At 38.0% G+C, this 19,191-nt stretch overlaps 2 protein-coding genes across 6 annotated transcripts in view; one reads left to right on the top strand and one right to left on the bottom strand.

Moving 5' to 3' along the window:
• Positions 1–19,191, bottom strand: part of CEP85L (centrosomal protein 85 like) — a 135,355-nt gene that overhangs the window by 40,872 nt on the left and 75,292 nt on the right. The window lies entirely within an intron of this gene.
• Positions 2,842–18,344, top strand: PLN (phospholamban). 4 transcript variants are annotated; one of them, XR_011680847.1, is made up of 3 exons: positions 2,842–3,029; positions 7,187–7,221; positions 15,136–18,344. XR_011680847.1 is itself a non-coding variant. In XM_071437978.1 (3 exons), the coding sequence occupies exon 3, from the start codon at positions 9,903–9,905 to the stop codon at positions 10,059–10,061; it is 159 nt and encodes a 52-aa protein (XP_071294079.1). In that variant the 5' UTR covers positions 2,842–3,029; positions 7,187–7,221; positions 9,782–9,902; the 3' UTR covers positions 10,062–11,476. The 4 variants fall into 4 exon arrangements, 1 of the variants encoding a protein (XP_071294079.1); XR_011680855.1 differs by lacking the exon at positions 15,136–18,344 and adding an exon at positions 11,491–15,004; XM_071437978.1 differs by lacking the exon at positions 15,136–18,344 and adding an exon at positions 9,782–11,476.

Raw genomic sequence — 19,191 nt, 5'->3', positions numbered from 1 at the left:
TGCCAACACAAGAACTTGTGCCGTGTGAGATCACAGAGGCACTTTTGCAGTGTGAGAGAAAACTGCAGCAGCATCATGAAAAAACTCACTGACTCCAGTACTCCACTGGAGTACTCTGAGTACTCCACTGCTGAATTTCTTTACTTGTATATTATAAACAATTGGACTTGGGTCGCAGTCCATTTCTATACAGAATCACGATTATCAGCGGACCAGACAGTGACACCTCAAACTCTTTACAGATTATACACGTGGCCAGTGTCTACAGCTGGAATTTTGAAAACTAGAACAAGAAAGGCAAAAATAATCCAGGAAATTATTACCAATGTGAATAGAAGTCTCACAATTATTATTTAAATAAAGGAGCTCATATGCTGAAGTACAACACGTCTCTTTTTAGACATTATTCCAAACATCAACCGGATCTCTAAATAATTTCTGAGAAGAAACATGTTCAAGTGGTAGATTCCTAATCCCCCTGGAGAAAGCCCAGATCATCTCCATTTAAGGTCAAGCAGGCAACAGCTGCACATTTTTGTTCCCCAGAACAAAATGCAGCAGACCAAAATGTTCAACACAGATTCCCTTTTTAAAGCTTTTCCTTTCTCATATCCACGGGTGTCTGGACCTGTTCACCCAGGAGTGAATGAAAACAGTACAATGATGTGCTCATTTATTGTGTCTGTACTTGTCAGACTTGACATGTCCCATAAAGCAGTACTTTGGCATCTGCCTCAGAACCCCACCAAAACCTCCATGAGTTACATGAGGGAATGTAACCAACCAGAACTAGAAAAATGTTCTCAAGAGAGTGTTCCTAAACAAGCTTGTTTTTAGAGAAACAACATTAATACAACATCTACAACACTCATGTGGGTCTGAACTTGTACATGTTATTGTTATTTATGTTATGTTATTGCTATTTGGGAAATACATTTTCCATCTTAAAATTCTTATTAGATTTGACATTTAGAGAAGATGTGTATTATGTTTCTGATGAAATCCTAGTATTTTTTCAGTGCCTTAATTTGTACATTTAGGTATCGCTTTAAAATGGAGACCAAGCTATGACTGTGTCAGCAGCTCACAAACAAAACCAAATTCTCTTAAGGTATCTCATTTCTAAAAAGCTCCAATTCATTAACAAAAAGAGCCAAAAATTTGGGGTAGTGTAACTAAATAACATGACAATTTACATCAAATTTGTAAAAGTGAGGAATGGCACTGCAGCTGTTGCAGTGCTGCAGTACTGCTGGACTTCATAACAAGATATAGAGGGTGAATTTCAATAGTACAAGTTTCATAAAAAAGCCAACAATCCAATGCTAGCACTTTTCTTGGATGACAGCATACAATAAAAACATGAAACTTCCCTCATAAAAAAGCCAAATACAGTTTGCTTGACTGTGAGAGATTTATAACATTAATAATGCCATTATCAGTAAATTATGAAACACTTTGCACCAGTAAAGAACCATGACTCCTCACTGTAAAGATATTCAATTAACTTTCAACTGAAATATGTGACCCCAGACTTCCTGGGTTTGATACTAAAGGACAACTGAAAGCAGGCAGATTTATGATACTAAAACCAAGCTGCTAACTTCAACTGTGATATAACCAATTTGCAGAAGAGCTAAATCATATTTACAAAGACAAAAACAGAGCTCAACTTGAAACAGGGTTGTACATCACCCCCAAAGCCCTTCTGTCTCTGGTTTGAACAATGTACCACAGCAGGGCTTCCAGGGAACAAAAAACCCAAACTAAACCAAAAAACTCACCCTGTCTGGGTTCCTGCTTAAAGCCAAGCACTCATCTATGCTAAACAATTATTGTCAAAACTGAATCTGTAAGCGTTCAGAGTTTGGCTGAGCTTCTGTATTTTTGCCTGCAATTTCCCAATGAGGAAATGGCCCATGCTGTCAGTTGTATCCACACAGAAAGCCTGATGCTGGATGCTCTCACTTGACAGCTTAATCCTTTTGCATCCAGTAAATCCTTCACTTCCCCAATGCACAAAACCTACTCCATATATGCACTGTGTTGTCACTTCTCAACACAGCAAAGTATATGTAAGATAACTTGTAAAGTAGCATCAAGCTGCTACTATTATCCAAACAAAGAGAAAGGGTTCTCAAAAAATTAACTTAAATAGTTTCCAGCCACAGTGGGAGAGGAAGAAAAAATGTGGAAGTGTGTTTTAAAGGAAAGATAAATACTTCAAAATATATAGTAATGATATATTTCAGAGATGAACTTACATATGTCAGATTTGGAAAAAAAAAATCCTCTAACCCACCTATTAGTGTTTGGAAGAGGCTTGAAATGCAGAAAAGTTATTTCAGTTTGAGCATCCTGAGAAGAAAGATTATCTTGGGAAGCATTCATCATGCACTATAAACTGAATACCAGGTACGTAACAGAATTACCAAAACCATATATATTGAAAGTGTAGTTTAAAAAATACTTTGGACAAAAGAAAACCATTCCAAGTCAAACACCCACAAGAAATGTATGAGGCCCCACTATTTAGGTTTTCCTATAAAGAAGAAACATTGCTGTAGCAAAAGTAACACATCCAAAGCAGCTCCCTGAGTAAGCTCCCATTTAAGTTCCTGTTTAAAAAAAGGCAGGGTGCAAGGGAAGAGCTCCCTTTGCTACCCTACTGAGGCATGCAGCCTCCCAGATTCCCTCATCCTGTGATTGAGCAGGTGGTCTCCCTGGCACACAGGTCCCTTCACAAAAGGAAAGGTGCTGCCCATGCTGCCCATGTTTAATACATTACTGCTGGGAACAAGTTTAGAGCAGCCACTGCCTGTGTCAGAAGGCAAATGGGACCAATCAACTTGTGAGCTGCTGAGTGACACTGTGAGTCCTGCCTCTGAAACTTTTGTTATTTTTTCCCCTCAGCCTACTTCAATTGTTTCCACAGCTTGGTCACAGACTCGGAAAAGTTGCCAGAGATCGGCAGGCACGTCCCACAGCACGGAGCAAGCTCCTCTGTGCTTCACCAAGTCACACCAGGGGTAAGGAACCTCTCTTCTGTCTTATCTTTTAAATCTTGCAGGAAGGCATGCTGTAACCGTACTTTTCTACAAAAACCTCCTCTACTTAAACTAACAGCTGTTTTTAACTGTTTATCAAAAACATGGAAATATAGGCATTATAGCTCTGAGTCAAAGATATACTGCTAGGCAGGGAGTCTTTCAGCAACAGTAAAGGCAACATAATTTCCTATATGTTCATAGGACACCAGCTGTCCTTGGGTAGATGATTTATACAGGTGGTATTGCACAAGAAGGTGAGAAGGTTTCATCATGTTTCCCATACCTTTCTCTTTCCTTTTAAATTTAATACCTTTTGCTTGTTTTTTCTTCTTCTGTTTGCTCTTGGCTTTTAATCCAAAATCTACAAGGAGAATAATTCCCTTAAAGTTTTGTAGAGGCATTCTTTTTCCCAAAGCTGCCTATTCACAGACCAGCAAGGGCAAAGAAGCTCTTTCACCATTAATTCTGTAAAACATTTTTCTGATCTAACACATTGAGAGAGCAAATCTTTTTTGCTGTATGATGAAAAATTACCCTTAATTAAAAATTTTAAGTGATTTATAGCACTACTAGAAATGAAATTATACCACGTTACTCAAAGTGCAGCTCAAGCTACAGAATCAATGTAGTGTTTTTGCTTTGACATCCATTGAAATTTTATTTTCTCCTGTTATTCATTGTAACTAACACAACACTTGTCCTAGATTGCTTCTAATAACTGAGAAATAATTCAGCTAGGATTTGTAACATCATGAACTGAATTTCAAATGCAGAAAAGAACCCTTTTATTTCTCAGGGAAGCGCAGACATGTTGTACAATGAAATGCAATCCCAGCTTTAAAATCACTGAAATAAGGTGCATCTCAGAGAAATATATCACATAGAGAACATTCAATATTTACGTATACAAATATTTTAAAAATAAATACGATTCTTGAATATGCATGTCTCTAGGGTACTTATGCTCCTTAAAATCTTGTTCCTCCGTTTCATCAATTGACACCTTACTACTTATGTCTACATATGGTTATAGAAGAGACAAACCTAATACAGACTTGTAATTTTGTGAGGTGTGTGTTTCCCTGTTAGTGAACAGATACACTTAATTCCTTTTCCTAGTGACTGGCAGCCATCAGGCAAAGATAGATCCAGGTGCTTGGTTTTGTGCTCAGCAGCCTTGTGCCATTTTTGAATATTCAAGTGAGAGAAATGGCTGGACATGCTGTTACTCCTGAGGCAAACAGTCTGGTACAGAGTTCCCTAGAAGCTGTTTTCAGTAGGCAGAGGCAGCACTTCAGACCTCCCAGTGCCTACAAAGAGCAAGAAGATTCTGAGACAGATTTTTTTCAAGGCTGAAGTTATACATAAAATGTATTTTTAAGTGAAGATAGGAGTTAAGGTATATTCTACCACCAAGAGAATCTTTCTCTTCTACCACAAATATTGTATATGCAGACTTTAAAAATACCCACATAGACTGAACAACCCACCGACGCTTAACTGCCATAGGCAGCTCTTCCCTGGAAGCTGGAATGCATCCCATCGCTACAGCAGGTCAGCTGCTCCATTATCTCTCATTTTATCTGGTTAGAGTTCAGTAATTTAATGTAGATGAGAGAGTGGCTCAGCTGTTAAATTAATTTTTAAAATTTCACACTTATAACATCCCATGTCACAGATATCCAAGCCCTGAGAAACAACCTACAGTCATGACAGAGACATGTGCTACAGGACAGGTGATAAGTGTTACAAATCAATGTGAAATTAGGCATTTAATTTACAGCAGGCAATTTTCTGCCTTTTTTTTTTTTTGCTACTCATTTGTCAAGATGACAATGCAATTGTTATTTAAGAAAGATTCAGATTTATGTATTACCACATTTTTATTTTTAAAAGCGGCATTTACTTCTCATCCTTTGAGGAAGTTAGTAATATAGTGCCTCCATAGTGCTTTCCAGCAGGAAACTCACTGAAATCATCAGTTTGTAACTAGTAGTATAAAGGTGATTTTCACTGCTTTTTCAGACCATCAGCAAGCAAAAAGGTACGGGATACATGTACAGAACTACCCCAGCAACTTTTTCTTTGCTTTAAGAATAATTTGATTTAGGAATAAAGAAGTACCCCAGCTGGAGAAATAAAAAATCCCACAGGGAAGTAAAGTTCTGTTCCCTAAAACTACAAGACACTTTAGAACTGAACATTGCTTTTACTTTCTGGAGATTGAGAAAAGGCTAAACAGGACCTTCCTGGCATCAAGTAACTTCACAGAAGTTGAATTTATCTACTATATCCTTCTGAATCAATGCCATATCATTGTTCCCTGACATGCTAGAAGGTTAAAAACAAAACTTGGAACATACCCTTCCACTTCTACCTTTTATACATGCTAGATGTATTTCAATTTTTACTTTAATTCAAATTGCAGTTAGACTATTTCCTATTAAAGTGACATTATGAACCACCATAGCTAAAACTCAACATGAAACAACTTGTTAGGTAATCAGTGAACGCAGCAGAGCATGGAGTTAATTTCCTAAAAGAAATTTACTAAGTAAAAGGCAGATCACATCGACAGACTGGAATTGGTATACAGTTATTTTATGTCTTGCTTTGATGAGTATGGAAACTGAAGAACCTGCCCAAGATCCTACTGCATGGTCCTGCAGCAGTTGCAGGGAGTTTAACCAACTTAAAAACTAGCCCAAAGCACTGGCTCCCAGGCTACTCTAATGGACCAGCACACATGTAAGTCCCAGTTATCCACAAGATATGTAGATAAATTTCAAAACCCAAAACGACTGGTGTGTTCAACTATTCATCAGTGTAATTTCTTGTCACCTACACTGTTCACATTCTCATGGACTTGAAATACAAGTAGAGGCTCTCATTGTTGGTCTTGTGTCTTAGAACACCAAAAACATCAAAGCTACTCAGAAGGAAGACTGTAGAAACAATGAATTCGTCAGAGAGGGAAAAAAAAATAATCTCAAATGTGAGTCTTCCCCTGTGCTCTCTGAAACACACATGACACCTCAGTACAAAACAAACAAAAGGTAAAGAGAATGATAAAATGAGTGTGTTTTTCCTGTTACCAGCACTTTTCATACTACAAGCTGAATTGTTGCTTCTTTCCCCATCCCAAGGAAATACTGTCTCCATATGACTGAAAAATTATATTATATGCCACAAGTCAGTGCCTAAATCTTTAATCAACATAACTTTATGTACTTTTTCCATCACTATGTTCATGGTTAGTAAGACTTTTTTTTTTCAATGGATAGAAGTGAATTACTGGGGTTTGGGGACATCTCATTCTAAAAATCTATGCAATAGACTTATGCAACATAACTTTTACAGCCTCTCAGGGCTTCACTTGGTCATGTGGAACTGCAAGAATTCAAGTAAGTCAAACTTCTTCTATTCCACTGATATCACTGCTGCATTTAGTGAACGTATGACAGGAAACAGGCTGTGGCATTTCCAAGGGAGCCAAATTTATCCCGTGTGACTTCAAAGGAGTCAATGCAGTTGCACCAGGAATGGCCCACAGTTTTCACTTCGGTCACATACCCTCTCTCATTGTGAAGGGCACCCAGGAACAAAGATAAAAATAACCTAATACAAATCAGGGAAACAGTCACATGTCAGTGAAGTGGGAAGCAATAACTGTGATCAGTGACTCATTCTGAAGTATGGAGTATAGGGTATTCCCTACATAGTAACATAGAGGGTCAGCCACCAGACATTTTCTGCAGATTCACTCTGTGCCTAAGACAAGCCTTGCACATCCCTTAACAGCACTCATAAAACAGAACTGCACAGCAATGCAGCCAACTGCTCCCCTTGTGTGATGCTCAGTCTTGTCACACGAGTCACACTTTGTGACTCCTAAAAAATATCAAATATAATTTGCCCTTTTGCTGCACATTTGTTTCAAGAAGTGGTGTCTGCAGGACCAATTCTTCTTTATATTGGCCTAAAACACCAGGCACTGAACAGCAGAGAGCAGTTACTATTTGTGACAATGACCAGTCTTTGTTTGTGTGTAATTATTTTCCAAGCTGTCCATTTTGACCTTGATAGCCTGTGTGCAGCTGTGTTACTGAATCTGTTTCTCTTTCTGCACACTTTAGGTGGGTGACAGCACCATGGAGGATTAACAAGCAAGGTATGTGTTTATTAGTTGAACCCGAGCACTTGTAAAGACAAACTTGTTGAAATACAGACACAGAATTGGATTCCTTTGCTTACAAGAAAACTTACCCCACAGACAGGAGGTTAAACAACACACAGATGTTTCAAAAACTTCCAAAACCACATAAACTATTAAATCAAGAAACTCAATCTATTTTGTCCTCTCCTCATCCCTTCTCTACAATGTCTTCTAGCTGTATGATGTAGAAAGGTCTTAACTTATGCTACCTTCCACTTTTTAAGATCCTTTTGTATTCCCTTCTGGTCACATGTGTCTAAAAATCTATTTTGGCCTTGCATCTGTGATGCCCAACCAGGTAACACTGCTTTTTATGGAAGCACTTCAGAGCCCCAGGGCCTTGCCCCTTGAGTCATGCAAGTGAAACGTATGCAGCAACACTGCAGTGCAGGTGCCAGCGTGAGTGCAGTTACACCTAATGCAGTAGGGTTGCATTAGTTTCTAATGAAATGGAATTTACATTTATTCTGCATGTGCACAAGTACACATTGATGCTGTTCCAATCCTTCTGTGGGCTCCAAGAAAAAAAAAATTAGGAAAGATAAATGTTGCTGCAGCAAGTCACACACAGCCCAAAGACCAAGAGTTGCACACACCTGACACTGAAAAAATGGCATAAAATGCCATGATGAAGTCACCCACAGGAAATGCTGTTCTCTGAGCACTGTCTGTCACAGAAGCTGGTTACACAAACTCCTCTCAATCCATGTAAATCCATTTGTGGTTCATCTACTGGGACTTCTCTGCAAGAGGATAACCAGTCTAATGCACTCCAGCCTGTACTGGGCTGGGAGAATGAATGTGAATTCAGCCAAGAGACTTTAGAATTCCTGTGCATGTCTTACTTTTACTGCACTTGGGACAGACCATGACTAGTAAAGAACTAAGCAGAATATACTTGGCAAGCATTTAACTGCTTAAATAGATGAAAACAGGTACAGCAGAAAGTCAAACAAAGATAAAAAATTGTAGTCACTACAAGAGTATGTTCTGGTGTATGTTTTTTTTCGCAATAAAGTTAAGATCAACTACAGCTCAAAAAATCATAACAAAATCTGAAGTTCAGTTTGAGGAGATGTCATCCCATGGAGTCCTCTAAGGGTATTAGAGGACCATGTGCAATCTGATTGCTTTTGAAAGTCTCTCTTAAATACCAACACTGCCACTGAAAACACATGCATTCTGTTCATACAGTAACATTTCACTCTACAGCCCAACATGAAAGGATTAAAAAAGGAAGAGTCTGAAAGACACTTTCGTTTCCTTTTAAGGTTGTTCCATTTTAGCCACATATAAAGACAAATTCATGGGCAAAGTATCTCTGATTCAGTCAGGATCATCATGTAATTTGGGCAGCAGACATTAAGCAATTGTCTTCCTCTACGTGGCATATATAACTTCACTTATTTCCAGGAAAAACAAAATGAAGTGATGACAAGGAGAGGCCTTCTATGAAATATATGAACACAATATTAATTCATAAAATGTTTAGGGGTAAGTGCAGCTTTAGGAATAAAGTTTGACAGATCATCATCATTATTTTAAAAACCAAGTTTTCACATTATGACAGCACCTACATTCAGAATTCAACTCACCATGAGCTAAACAAGCATATATCAAAGCCAGCTTCTTGCCACAGAAGGTTTTTACAGGAAGGTTTTATGTTGCAACTACTTATTTAGAGTTTTGAAACAACTGATACCCTGTCTTCCATCTGCCACTAAAAAATATAGGAAAAATACACTTTAAATAGGAAAAATGCACTTTAAATAGGAAAAATACACTTTAAATGTAATACTCACTTAAAAGACAAAGTTGTGTAATTGCTTTGTTTTGTTCCTTGCAGCAGTCCTCTGCCTTTGCACCCACATTTGTAACATACTGTCCAACATGCATAAAAAAATATTTAGTCCCTACTCAGTCTTGCCTGTTGAGAAGCACGTTACTAAAATTCCCTACAGCAGTGATGCATTAGGTTTTAATAGCCCACCATCAAGAACTTCTTCTTGGAATGGAAATATTTCAACAAGAATTTTTTTCCTCCCTTCCATCAAAAGGTACTGGTAAATCAGCTTATCTGCCCTGTCAGTACCAGCCAGGAGGACTATCCAGATCTAGCCGAAAGGTCTGTGACCCTACACTTATCATCAAGCCTTCACAAGTCCTTGAGCAAATAAAGCAGAGAGGTGTGTGTGGAAAGGCAATCAGCCACAGAGGCCGTGTGAGATAGAGAGCTTAGGATCTAAGGCAATAATCTGGGCAAAACTCAGATATCCACAGTTTCCATAGTACAGTTACTTAACACTGCTAAGAAGCAGGTGCTCAGTAGTCTTCAGAAGGAGAAGCATAATACAATACAAATCTAAAATTAAAACTCTAAAATTTTAAAATTCAGTTTTAACCTAAAAACATTGCTTTAAAGCTCTAAAAAGTCTGAAATAAACAGATTGCTTTTACAATCTCTACACTCAAAAACACTTCTGCACTTCTAATTCTCTGCTTTCCTGCTTTCCAGCTCTGCAAAGGCTGTCTAAAACAAAGAGAAGATATTAGGCACTTTGCACTGTTCCTGACCACTGCTCTTCTTTCCTGCACTCCTAAAACCTCTGATTTGTGCCCTCTGCTTTCCTGTTGCCATGGAGAAGGTCCAACACATGACCCGCTCCGCTCTGAGGAGAGCCTCAACTATTGAGGTCAACCCACAAGCACGCCAAAGGCTCCAAGAGCTCTTTGTGAATTTCTGCCTGATTCTAATTTGCCTCTTGCTGATCTGTATCATAGTGATGCTTCTCTGAAGTTCCAGCACTTCTCTGCCCTGTCCTCTAGGAAAGTCACCCCAGGGGGAAGAGAGACCTACACGTGCAAACTCCCAGTGCAAGGATCCTCATGTGACAGGGGCTAGCACTTGGACTAGAGAGTGTGCCAACCAGTGCTCTGTTATCTTACTGCCTGCTCATGTATTAAAAACACATTTTCTGTGCAGAACAGTGTTTAGAGCCTGTAGTTACGAAGTTGTGCATGACTCAATTTGTCCGCCTCAACTAAGAGATGTCTTTACTACATGGGTTAAAGTATCAGTAAATCAGATTATCTGCTCCGATCAGTAACAGCCAGCAGCTGGTAAATTCAAAGTTTTAGTCAGCTAAACAACATCATCACTTTCTGGGGGCCTAAGTCTTTTTAGGTTTCTCTGAAAATCTTTAAGCCCTTGGAAGGGTTCCAAATTTGGACCATGCCTACCCAAAGAAGAGCTTTACAGGTACACAGTCCTCAACACATCCTGGGAAAATTTCTGCTCTGCTTAGTTCAAAGTGCTGCATCTCTGCATTATCAGCTGAAGGCATTCAAATAGCTTTAGTGTTTTTCAAAGGAATATGAGAATGAACCAAAAATCTCTTCTAACTCAGAAAGGAAAAACTAGTTCATATGTTTTTCTCTCTATTTAAGGGATCTTATATATGTGACATCTGGCAAGATTTTTCATTATGTTTTGCAGAAAAAAATTGACACTACCATAACTGAAATAAAAAATATTGTTTTCCATAGTAATTTGCCTGACATGACAACTGGCACAACTTGGATTCTCAGAGTTCTTAACATTTGCCTTCAGACAACTTAATTAAGGCCTGTTCTTATTTATGTAGTAATTCCCTTAGTTTAAAACTACAAAAAACTTGGAACTTGCCAATGTCACATGAGGTGGCTCACACCTGATGTGGCAAAGAGAAAAGTCTAGGCCATCATTACTGTTGTGACTGAAGTGTATCTATACAAATAAAAGTAACATCCCCATCTTCAACTGCAAATTCCTGCTAGAGAATATGAAAGTACTTTCCTAAAATAAATGACAGATTAAAAAGTTCATTGTAAACAATTATGCATAGGAGGGAAAAGCACTGCAGAAATATCTTTTCAACCATAGACTATACACATAACAGATGACACTTCTGCTCCAGAAATTGTGAGTAACAAGACTGAATAGAAGACTTCCAACCCTACTTACCCTATTACCTGTTGCTGGTATTAAGCAAAATCCCCAGAAATTTGATACACTTCTCAAATTTAAAGAAAGCTTAAGAATCAACAAAGGTCAGACAGACGTCCATTTTTTAAAGAGATATTCTTCCATTCCATTCTATGTAAACATTCTTATTAATGAATACAGAAAAATCAAAACAAGTTTGTCTTGCATTCTGCCTTTAAGACTTAATATTTCATTCGTAGAAGTTGATAATAAACAGCTGAGCAGGAAGGGAAGAAATCTCTGAAAAAACTCTGTATTCAATGGAATGCAAGCAAATCCAGTGGTGAATTTCCTATCTGGTGAGTAGGTATGTTGAGACCAGACTCTGAAGTAAGGTTACCCGCAAGAGGAAATTAAGATAGCTACTTGTATGAGGAGTAGGGCAAGACTGGCAACACACCCCCAAACCTGCAAGTTAGTATTATAAGCATTACTGGTTTGAACTGTCTGTGTAAATCTCAATTTCCATTTCATGCATTCTGACCACTCTCACAAATGTGAGAGATTTTAGCAAGCGTACTTCCCCTTTTAATCCTTCTTGCTTTTCTTCTCTTTTCGAATCTGTATTTTTGTGATGGATAGAGTTTCTAGCTTTAATTTGCTTTGGATGTGTTTCAAGAGACTTCAACTGGAAATAGACAGTTTTACAGTACTGAAAACCTGCTGAAGAAAGAAGTGTTAAGAGTAAAGCATCAGCACTGCATTCTGAGGACATGTTTGGGTTAGAGGTTTTACAAGCCAATAATTTAAAGGAGTCAGAGTAAAGCATTGGTAAAAAACGTAGCCCAATAAAAACAAACCCTCCAATTTCCTTTTATGTACGTGAAAATCCACAACTTATTTTAAAACAATAACCAAACAAGAACAAAACCAAGTTATCAATAAACCGGAAGCCTTACTGCTATTTTACAGCAATGCAGTTATATTGCATATACTGTATGGTTCATTGGTGTCTTAGGCTTCTGTTGATCAAAAAATCAGTTACTATCCTCTATATCACCAATTGTCAACCGAACCCAGAAATTTCAAAAAAACCCATTTGTACATAATACAATCTTCTTTGTAGACTTATCAAGCTTTAAAAATAATAGCTACAGTATTTTTATTTAATGAAAGGACTGCTTGAAAAATATTAATGCATAAAATATATCCAATTGTTTAGAAAGAAGCATCCATTCTATTATTTACCTATTAAAGTTATGTGAAAAGAAGCTAGTCATCACATAGCTTTCTAATTCTCTAAATCTCTATTTACTCTGCTTTGGTTTTCAGGAGTAATCTTGACTATTTTGCAATGTCCAGGCCACTTACATGTAGCTAGTGCTTGTAACTATTCCTAATTAATTTTCTGCAAATGCAATCAAAAAGTTTAGCACTTTTATGAGTCATAATAAAAATAGCAAACATGTACAGCACATAGCTTGGATTACGTGTTTATTATTACTCTGCTCCACTCCACCCAAGCCTAAATCTTTTTCCTAAGGTCATTTTACACACCAGTAGTGAATAAAGACAGCTAAACAGGCAACAATCTGGTATTACTCTTCTTCCAAAAAAAAAATTTACCAACTTCCATGACAATTTTATACCGGGAAGGAGCTGAATCAGGAACCATAATAAGCTGGTTTTAAAGATGTGTTTCCTCAGCCAGCTCCTCAGCAAAAAATGATACAACAATTGATTTAATAATTGAATAGTTGATATTATTCTCTATGTGAAAACATGACCCATTTAAAAATTGAAACTTTGCTCGGACCAAGACTAGTCAGAAGGTGTTTTAGAAGGCAGCAGATACTTGCATTTCTTTAATAACTGTTCTACATCAATTTAGCAACAACTTCCCTTCCTATAAGAACTGAACCACTCATTGGACAGACAAGAGTAAAACAGCCTTAAACAAAATTATTCACACGACACGCACAAAATGTTTGTCACCCCCCTGGACAAAAAATTTGTATGTAAGTTTTGCTACAATTACACCAATGGCCAGTGGTACAACTAGGCCAGGGGTATCCTGGCATGCATTCAGAAGAGCATTCCCAGCAGGGCAAGGGAGATGACCCTGCCCCTCTACTCCACCCTGGTGAGGCTGGAGTGCCATGTCCACTTCTGGGCTCCTCAGTACAAGAGAGACATGGAGCTCCTGCAGCAGGTCCAGCAGAGGATTACAAAGATCATTAAGGCACTGGAGGAGTACTTCTGTTAAGAGTGAAGTCTGAGGGAGCTGGGCCTGTTCAGCCTCCAGAAGTCACTGAGGGGACCTTATCAATGTCTGTCTGAAAGGGGTGCCAAGAGGATGGAGCCAGGCTCTGCTGGGTGGTGCCAAGCAACAGGACAAGAGGCAATGGACAGAAACTGATGCACAGGAAGTTCCATGTGAATGTGAAAAAGAACTTCTTTAGTGCAGGTGACTGTGCACTGGAACAGGTTGCCCAGAGAGGCTGTGGAGTCTCCCTCATGGGAGATGTTCAGACACCACCTGGACACAATGCTGTGCTATGTGCTCTAGGATGACCCTGCTTGAGCAGGAAGATGCTAGTCCCCTCCAACCTTATCCATTCTGGGATACAGACAGAATAATAATCATAAAAAATGGTTACACTTTTTAATGTATGCTGAAACATACTTTACTTATATCCTCTCTACCAAAATTAGAGCAGAGTAATTGAACACATTCATTTAAAGAGTGTTCCCATTTATATTTGGAAGGATATAAACACACTATAGATTACAGACCAGATACCTGTATTTGTATGGCTATTAATGAATAGTGCCTAGGAGAATACAATTGGAAATTTTTTGTGTGAAATCCTGCAAGATCCAGAGATGTGTTATTTAACAACAAATGTAATCCTTTTAGCTTTGACCTCCATGATAAAAAGTGCGGAAAAAAAAAGAAGAAACAAACAAACCAAAACCCAGAACATATTTATAAGGATTCTTTTAAGAACTGATGCTACCCTCAGTAAGAACCCTGGTAATTTAAATTAATTAACACTATATTTACTGTAGTAATATATAATTGATTGCTTTATAAGCTTTTTCTTTCTTTAAAGGCAAAATTTTGCCAGAAGTTACACCTTTGTATAAGATGTAAAACTATAAAATACTGCCCTCTTGTGATCTTCCCTAAAAATGTAGCTGATTATTAAAAGCAAGTTTTAGCAACTGTTGGCAGTATTAGGGTTAAGTGGGTTTATATATTCCTTTCATTCATGTATATATATTTCTATAAATAAACCCCAATTGTTAAGTTATTAATGCTATCTTAAAATAAGTAATTGCATATGTGCTATTAAAAGCACTAAGGACACATCCTCTGCCAGCTCAATCCAGATTCTTGGTAAGGCATTTGCAAGACTGCAGTGGGCCTTAGAAAGCACATTGCCAGCTAAACGTGGCTGCAGTGCACAATGCCAAACCCTAGAAGGGTAGGAAATACTTCTATTAACAGACAGACATTTTGCCCAGATAAGAAAGCAGGGGGCAGAGCAGTGTTTCACCCATAGAGGTATTTTAGAAGTAAATTTTCAACAGTCTGTTGCTGAAAGAGACCAAGTCTTGAGAACATTCATTCTTCTGAAAATTTGATGGGCCTGGAAAGTACCATACACATTGATAAAGTCAGTGAAGTGCCAAACTGTGTAAGAAAATTCAAGTCCTTCCTCCAATTATTAGTTTTTCAGAAATTCTTCAGTACTGGAATGAAAGTTATCATTAACCTTAAATTTATTTCATTTTATTTTTAAGGTATTTGAGAAAAAAAGGCTTGCAGGAGCATCCAGAATACTTTTCCAGAAAAAAACCAAACAACTAGCTATTTTAAAGATACCATTTTTTTTAAGTGGCAGAAACTAAAAACCAGGGGAAGAGCTATGGACACAATGAAATTCATGTGAACCTACACAGCTTACTAATGAAGGAGCAGCCCTAAGCTACAATTAAGAGTCTGCTGCAGGCACAAGAGGGCAGACTGATGCACATTATGGATCTTGCCAACAACAGGGGTCTCAACCTGCTACTTAACTTTCTGCTCATTGTCTTGGTCCTAGTGCTTGCATTTATCCTTGTGAAGCTGATGTGAACCTCTGCAAGGCTCTGCTTCCTTCTCAGATTTCACCCTGTGGATTTTGCAATGATAATGTAGACACTTTACACTACCTGAATGTAAGTATGTGAAGTCTGCAGAGGCTGAAGTATCTGACAGTTAAAGAGAATGTGTTCACACCCCAAATTTATCAGAAAGCAATCCTAAGAGCTGTGCACAAGCTGTGCACCTGCCACTGAGTGAAGAAAGCACCTACAGCCTCACTGAGTACCCGAAGAGACCCAGGAATGCATCGGCAGCTACTGTAGGTTCTCATTGCTACAGCTGATTGTTATTTAAAGATCTACAAATTATTTGCAACACTCAAGGAACAGAACTTCTGCAAAAAGGGGACAGCAGAAATCAAAATTTTAAAATGGGATTTCTGTAGAACATATGCTTAATGGGAAATGACAGCAAGAAGGCAAACCAAAATGCCAGCTTTGAGTTGACAGCACACATCAAATTACCTGTGGAGAGAAAAGCACAGATGCTGTAAATGGAAACAAAGATATCCCTGAAACACAGCTTGCAGTAGCAGAGATGGGGATAAGTGAAGGTCAAATATGAAAACATTATTATTATTATTATTATTAATTTGGCTTTTTTTGACCACCTGTGGTTCACTGCAACACCTCAAAAGCCAGAAGCCTTCTGTTAACCAGCATATCAAAAGAAGCACCTGTCAAAACAACTGAAAAACAAAGGGCCATTACCCATAACTCTGGCCAGGAGACCCTTAGCCCCAGCACATACACCAGCAGTAGGCACAGCTGCACAAACCCAAGATGCACTCCAGCCTCAGAAAGAGGATTTACCACTTATGCACAGGTCAAGTGAGCAGTGTGGGAGCCCTGCAGCCGTATTTGACAGACCACTTGTTACTTGCCAGTGCCATCATCAGTCCATAGCCTGTCCTCACCTCTAGGAATGCAGCAAAAACTCCTAACAGGACTTTCCTTTGTGGCTCTTTACAGAGTTATGTACTTTTCCCACAGGCTCCTGGGAAGGAGAGTGACCAACAAGAGCACACTTCTGTTGGAATGATTTTCCAGAAGGTAGAGCTAAAAACATGAGAAGTACTGGGAAAGGAGGGGACCAGAAGCAGATTTTCATATATCACACTGGAGCCAAACAACTTTCTCTTAGCATCTCACTTTCCCAAGTGAAACACAGGAACCAACCACAAGAACCACCAAGCATAAACCAAAAAATATATATTGTACAGTAAATTTATTGCCATAAATATGCATATTAACACACATGCATAAGAGGCAGATGTTGTTTTATGGATGGGGGAGGCTCCAGCTCCAGCGTCCTACTGCCAACAGCACATCCCTGATTCAACACATATACTGCTGAGTGCTGAGTGTATTACAGAGCTGATCTATTCATGTTCACACCCAGAACTTCCATATGATCACTGCTGTTATTCAGTTATCTGCAGGAGACTCAACTAAACTGGATCTATGAACAGACTTTTCACAGGAAAAGGCAACATGCCCAGCAAACCCGAAAGCTTAAGGAAGTCCTGCCATTAGTAAGTATCCACATTCCATTCTATGCTACCTGCTCCAAAGCTTACAGAGCATTAGCGTGCTGGTTTTATCTGGAATAAAGTTAATTTTCTTCATGGTATAGTAGTTAGCATGGGACTATGGATTGGTATAAGTACAAAGTGTAGCTATGATGAAGGAAATTGCCTCTGTCCCAGCCAAAGCAGCACAATGGCCTAGAGCAGCAGAGATAGTTAAAACGAAAGCTTTTTTCTCACCTGCTCTGAAATATGTGCAATAACCATTTGGTTCTTGCATAATGGCTTCTGCAAACTACATACCCATAGTTTTTTGAAGTTGATAGTTATAGAAGTATGAATTCCAATCTGTTTGCATTTTAAGCAGAAAACATTTCACAGCTACATCACAATAAGCAATCATTTATTTTTATAATCTTGAAATATTCTGCTTTAAAAAAATCGGTAAATTTATATACCAGAGATATATGTGGTAATGGTTACATAGTTTTGTATTAGGAAAATTCCTGTTGATGCTTGACATAGATGGTTCAAAGCACACCAAAACCACTGTAACAAACAGGAAACCCACTCTAGCCCAAAGCAGAATAAGAACAGTTTTCCCAACAAAATGGTTATTCACTGCTTGGGACTACTCAAAGCTTATTGTCTATATGACCTTCTCTATATTCAGAAGTTTCCCTGTCCTAGGGAAACCACTGTGACATCAGTTGGCCCTGACAAAACAATGAAATCACATATTCCTTTTTAATAAATTGAGGAAGATGAGCCTACTGCCACCAACGAGCACATATTTCCAGATCGAAAATTACATACCAAGGAAGTCTGTGAGAAACTTTGCTGTCAGAGCATGGAGAAACAATGTCCAGACACAATCCCAGTAGCTTTCTCTCAGCCAGCAATGAACATGACAGAATCCTCAACAAATGCTGAAATACACTGCTGAAACTGAAGCATTTTCCAGAGATGACATATAAAGCTGGCAAAGTTATCAGCTAACCAATGCCAAGGCTCTTTTTGCAATCAAGCACAGTCCAAGTTTGCTTTCCAATCATTTGCTGCACTCCAGACTGAACCTACAAGCACCTTGTAAAGAATGGAATCCCATTTGCTGGGCTACCAACTTCACACCAAAAGGAACAGACCATCGAAAGCTTAGTTATGGCTTACATTAAAGGAGTTCACTCTGCTAGCTAAAAGTGATAATCCCTCATGTTGAAAACTTTCCTATTCCTGAAAAGTATCATTTCATCAAAATGTGATATAGGAAAAAATATTGTTATTAATAATTTTAATTTTCTGATCTGAGAGAATTGTTAAAAAACCCTATCTTTGAGTTGACATTTAAGAATAAAATTCTATGTGGCAACAATGTTATCTGACAAATGTTATGACTTTTCTTTCAATTAAACTTTTACAGCTTTGTTTACCAATTTTTAGATATGCATGCAGTTTACTTTCTTCCTTTTCTGCTTTGCAACAATAATTGTTCTAATAACTCTAAACTTCTCAGTACATTAAAACTTAATTTCCAGCAATTTTTATATACATGGTGTGATCAATCCAGTGTTTTCCTCATTAAAAAACCCCACTAAACCTGGTACATTAAAGGGAAAAGATGCACTTAAGTAATTTCCACCTATTATCTCTGCAATATTCTGACACAATTTAGCACACCATGCAGAAATCATACAGATGCTCTGTACACTGGAATAAAGAGATTCATACTGTGATACTTGCAACACCAGACAAAGTTAATATGTAGATATGCAATCTTATGAAGCTCTCCTTCTTATTATATGATCTCCAACAATTTTAAAGGCATGCCTTCATTTTAAATCTAATTTTTGGACTAGGACATACCATGTACCTACATGCATTCAGATAATAGGATATATAATAGGATCAGACTTTAATTGCTTTTGCTTGAAAATTTTGAAATGCCATTGCTTGAAAACATAGAGCTTTTTAATTTAGATTTTATGGCCTCCAAGTTCAGTACATGGGAAATGTGACGTATTATAAGCAGTTTTTTTCTCTTAATATAGTCCTTATCACACATTTCATTATTCAAAGATCAGCTGTATACTGAAAACAATTAAACAAGTATATGGTGAAATATAAATTCTGCATGGAAACTGTTTTCATTAAAGCAATATTTCTTTGTTTCAGTGCATAAACTGAACTCCATACACTGTTCCTAGGAAATGTGTAGGAGAATGTTTATTTTCAAAAAGCATACATTAAATAACTCACATTAACTAAGGAAATGAATTTCCA

Source organism: Agelaius tricolor, unplaced genomic scaffold (assembly GCF_023055355.1).
Source record: "Agelaius tricolor isolate 1412-34295 unplaced genomic scaffold, bAgeTri1.0.p SCAF_1, whole genome shotgun sequence".
Taxonomy (NCBI): domain Eukaryota; kingdom Metazoa; phylum Chordata; class Aves; order Passeriformes; family Icteridae; genus Agelaius; species Agelaius tricolor.
The sequence above is the reverse complement of the archived record's forward strand: the minus strand, read 5'-3'. Positions and strand labels throughout refer to the sequence as shown.

Coding starts and splice junctions, on each gene's coding strand:
- PLN (XM_071437978.1), top strand. CDS start 9,903: ATGGAGAAGGTCCAACACATGACCCGCTCCGCTCTGAGGAGAGCCTCA.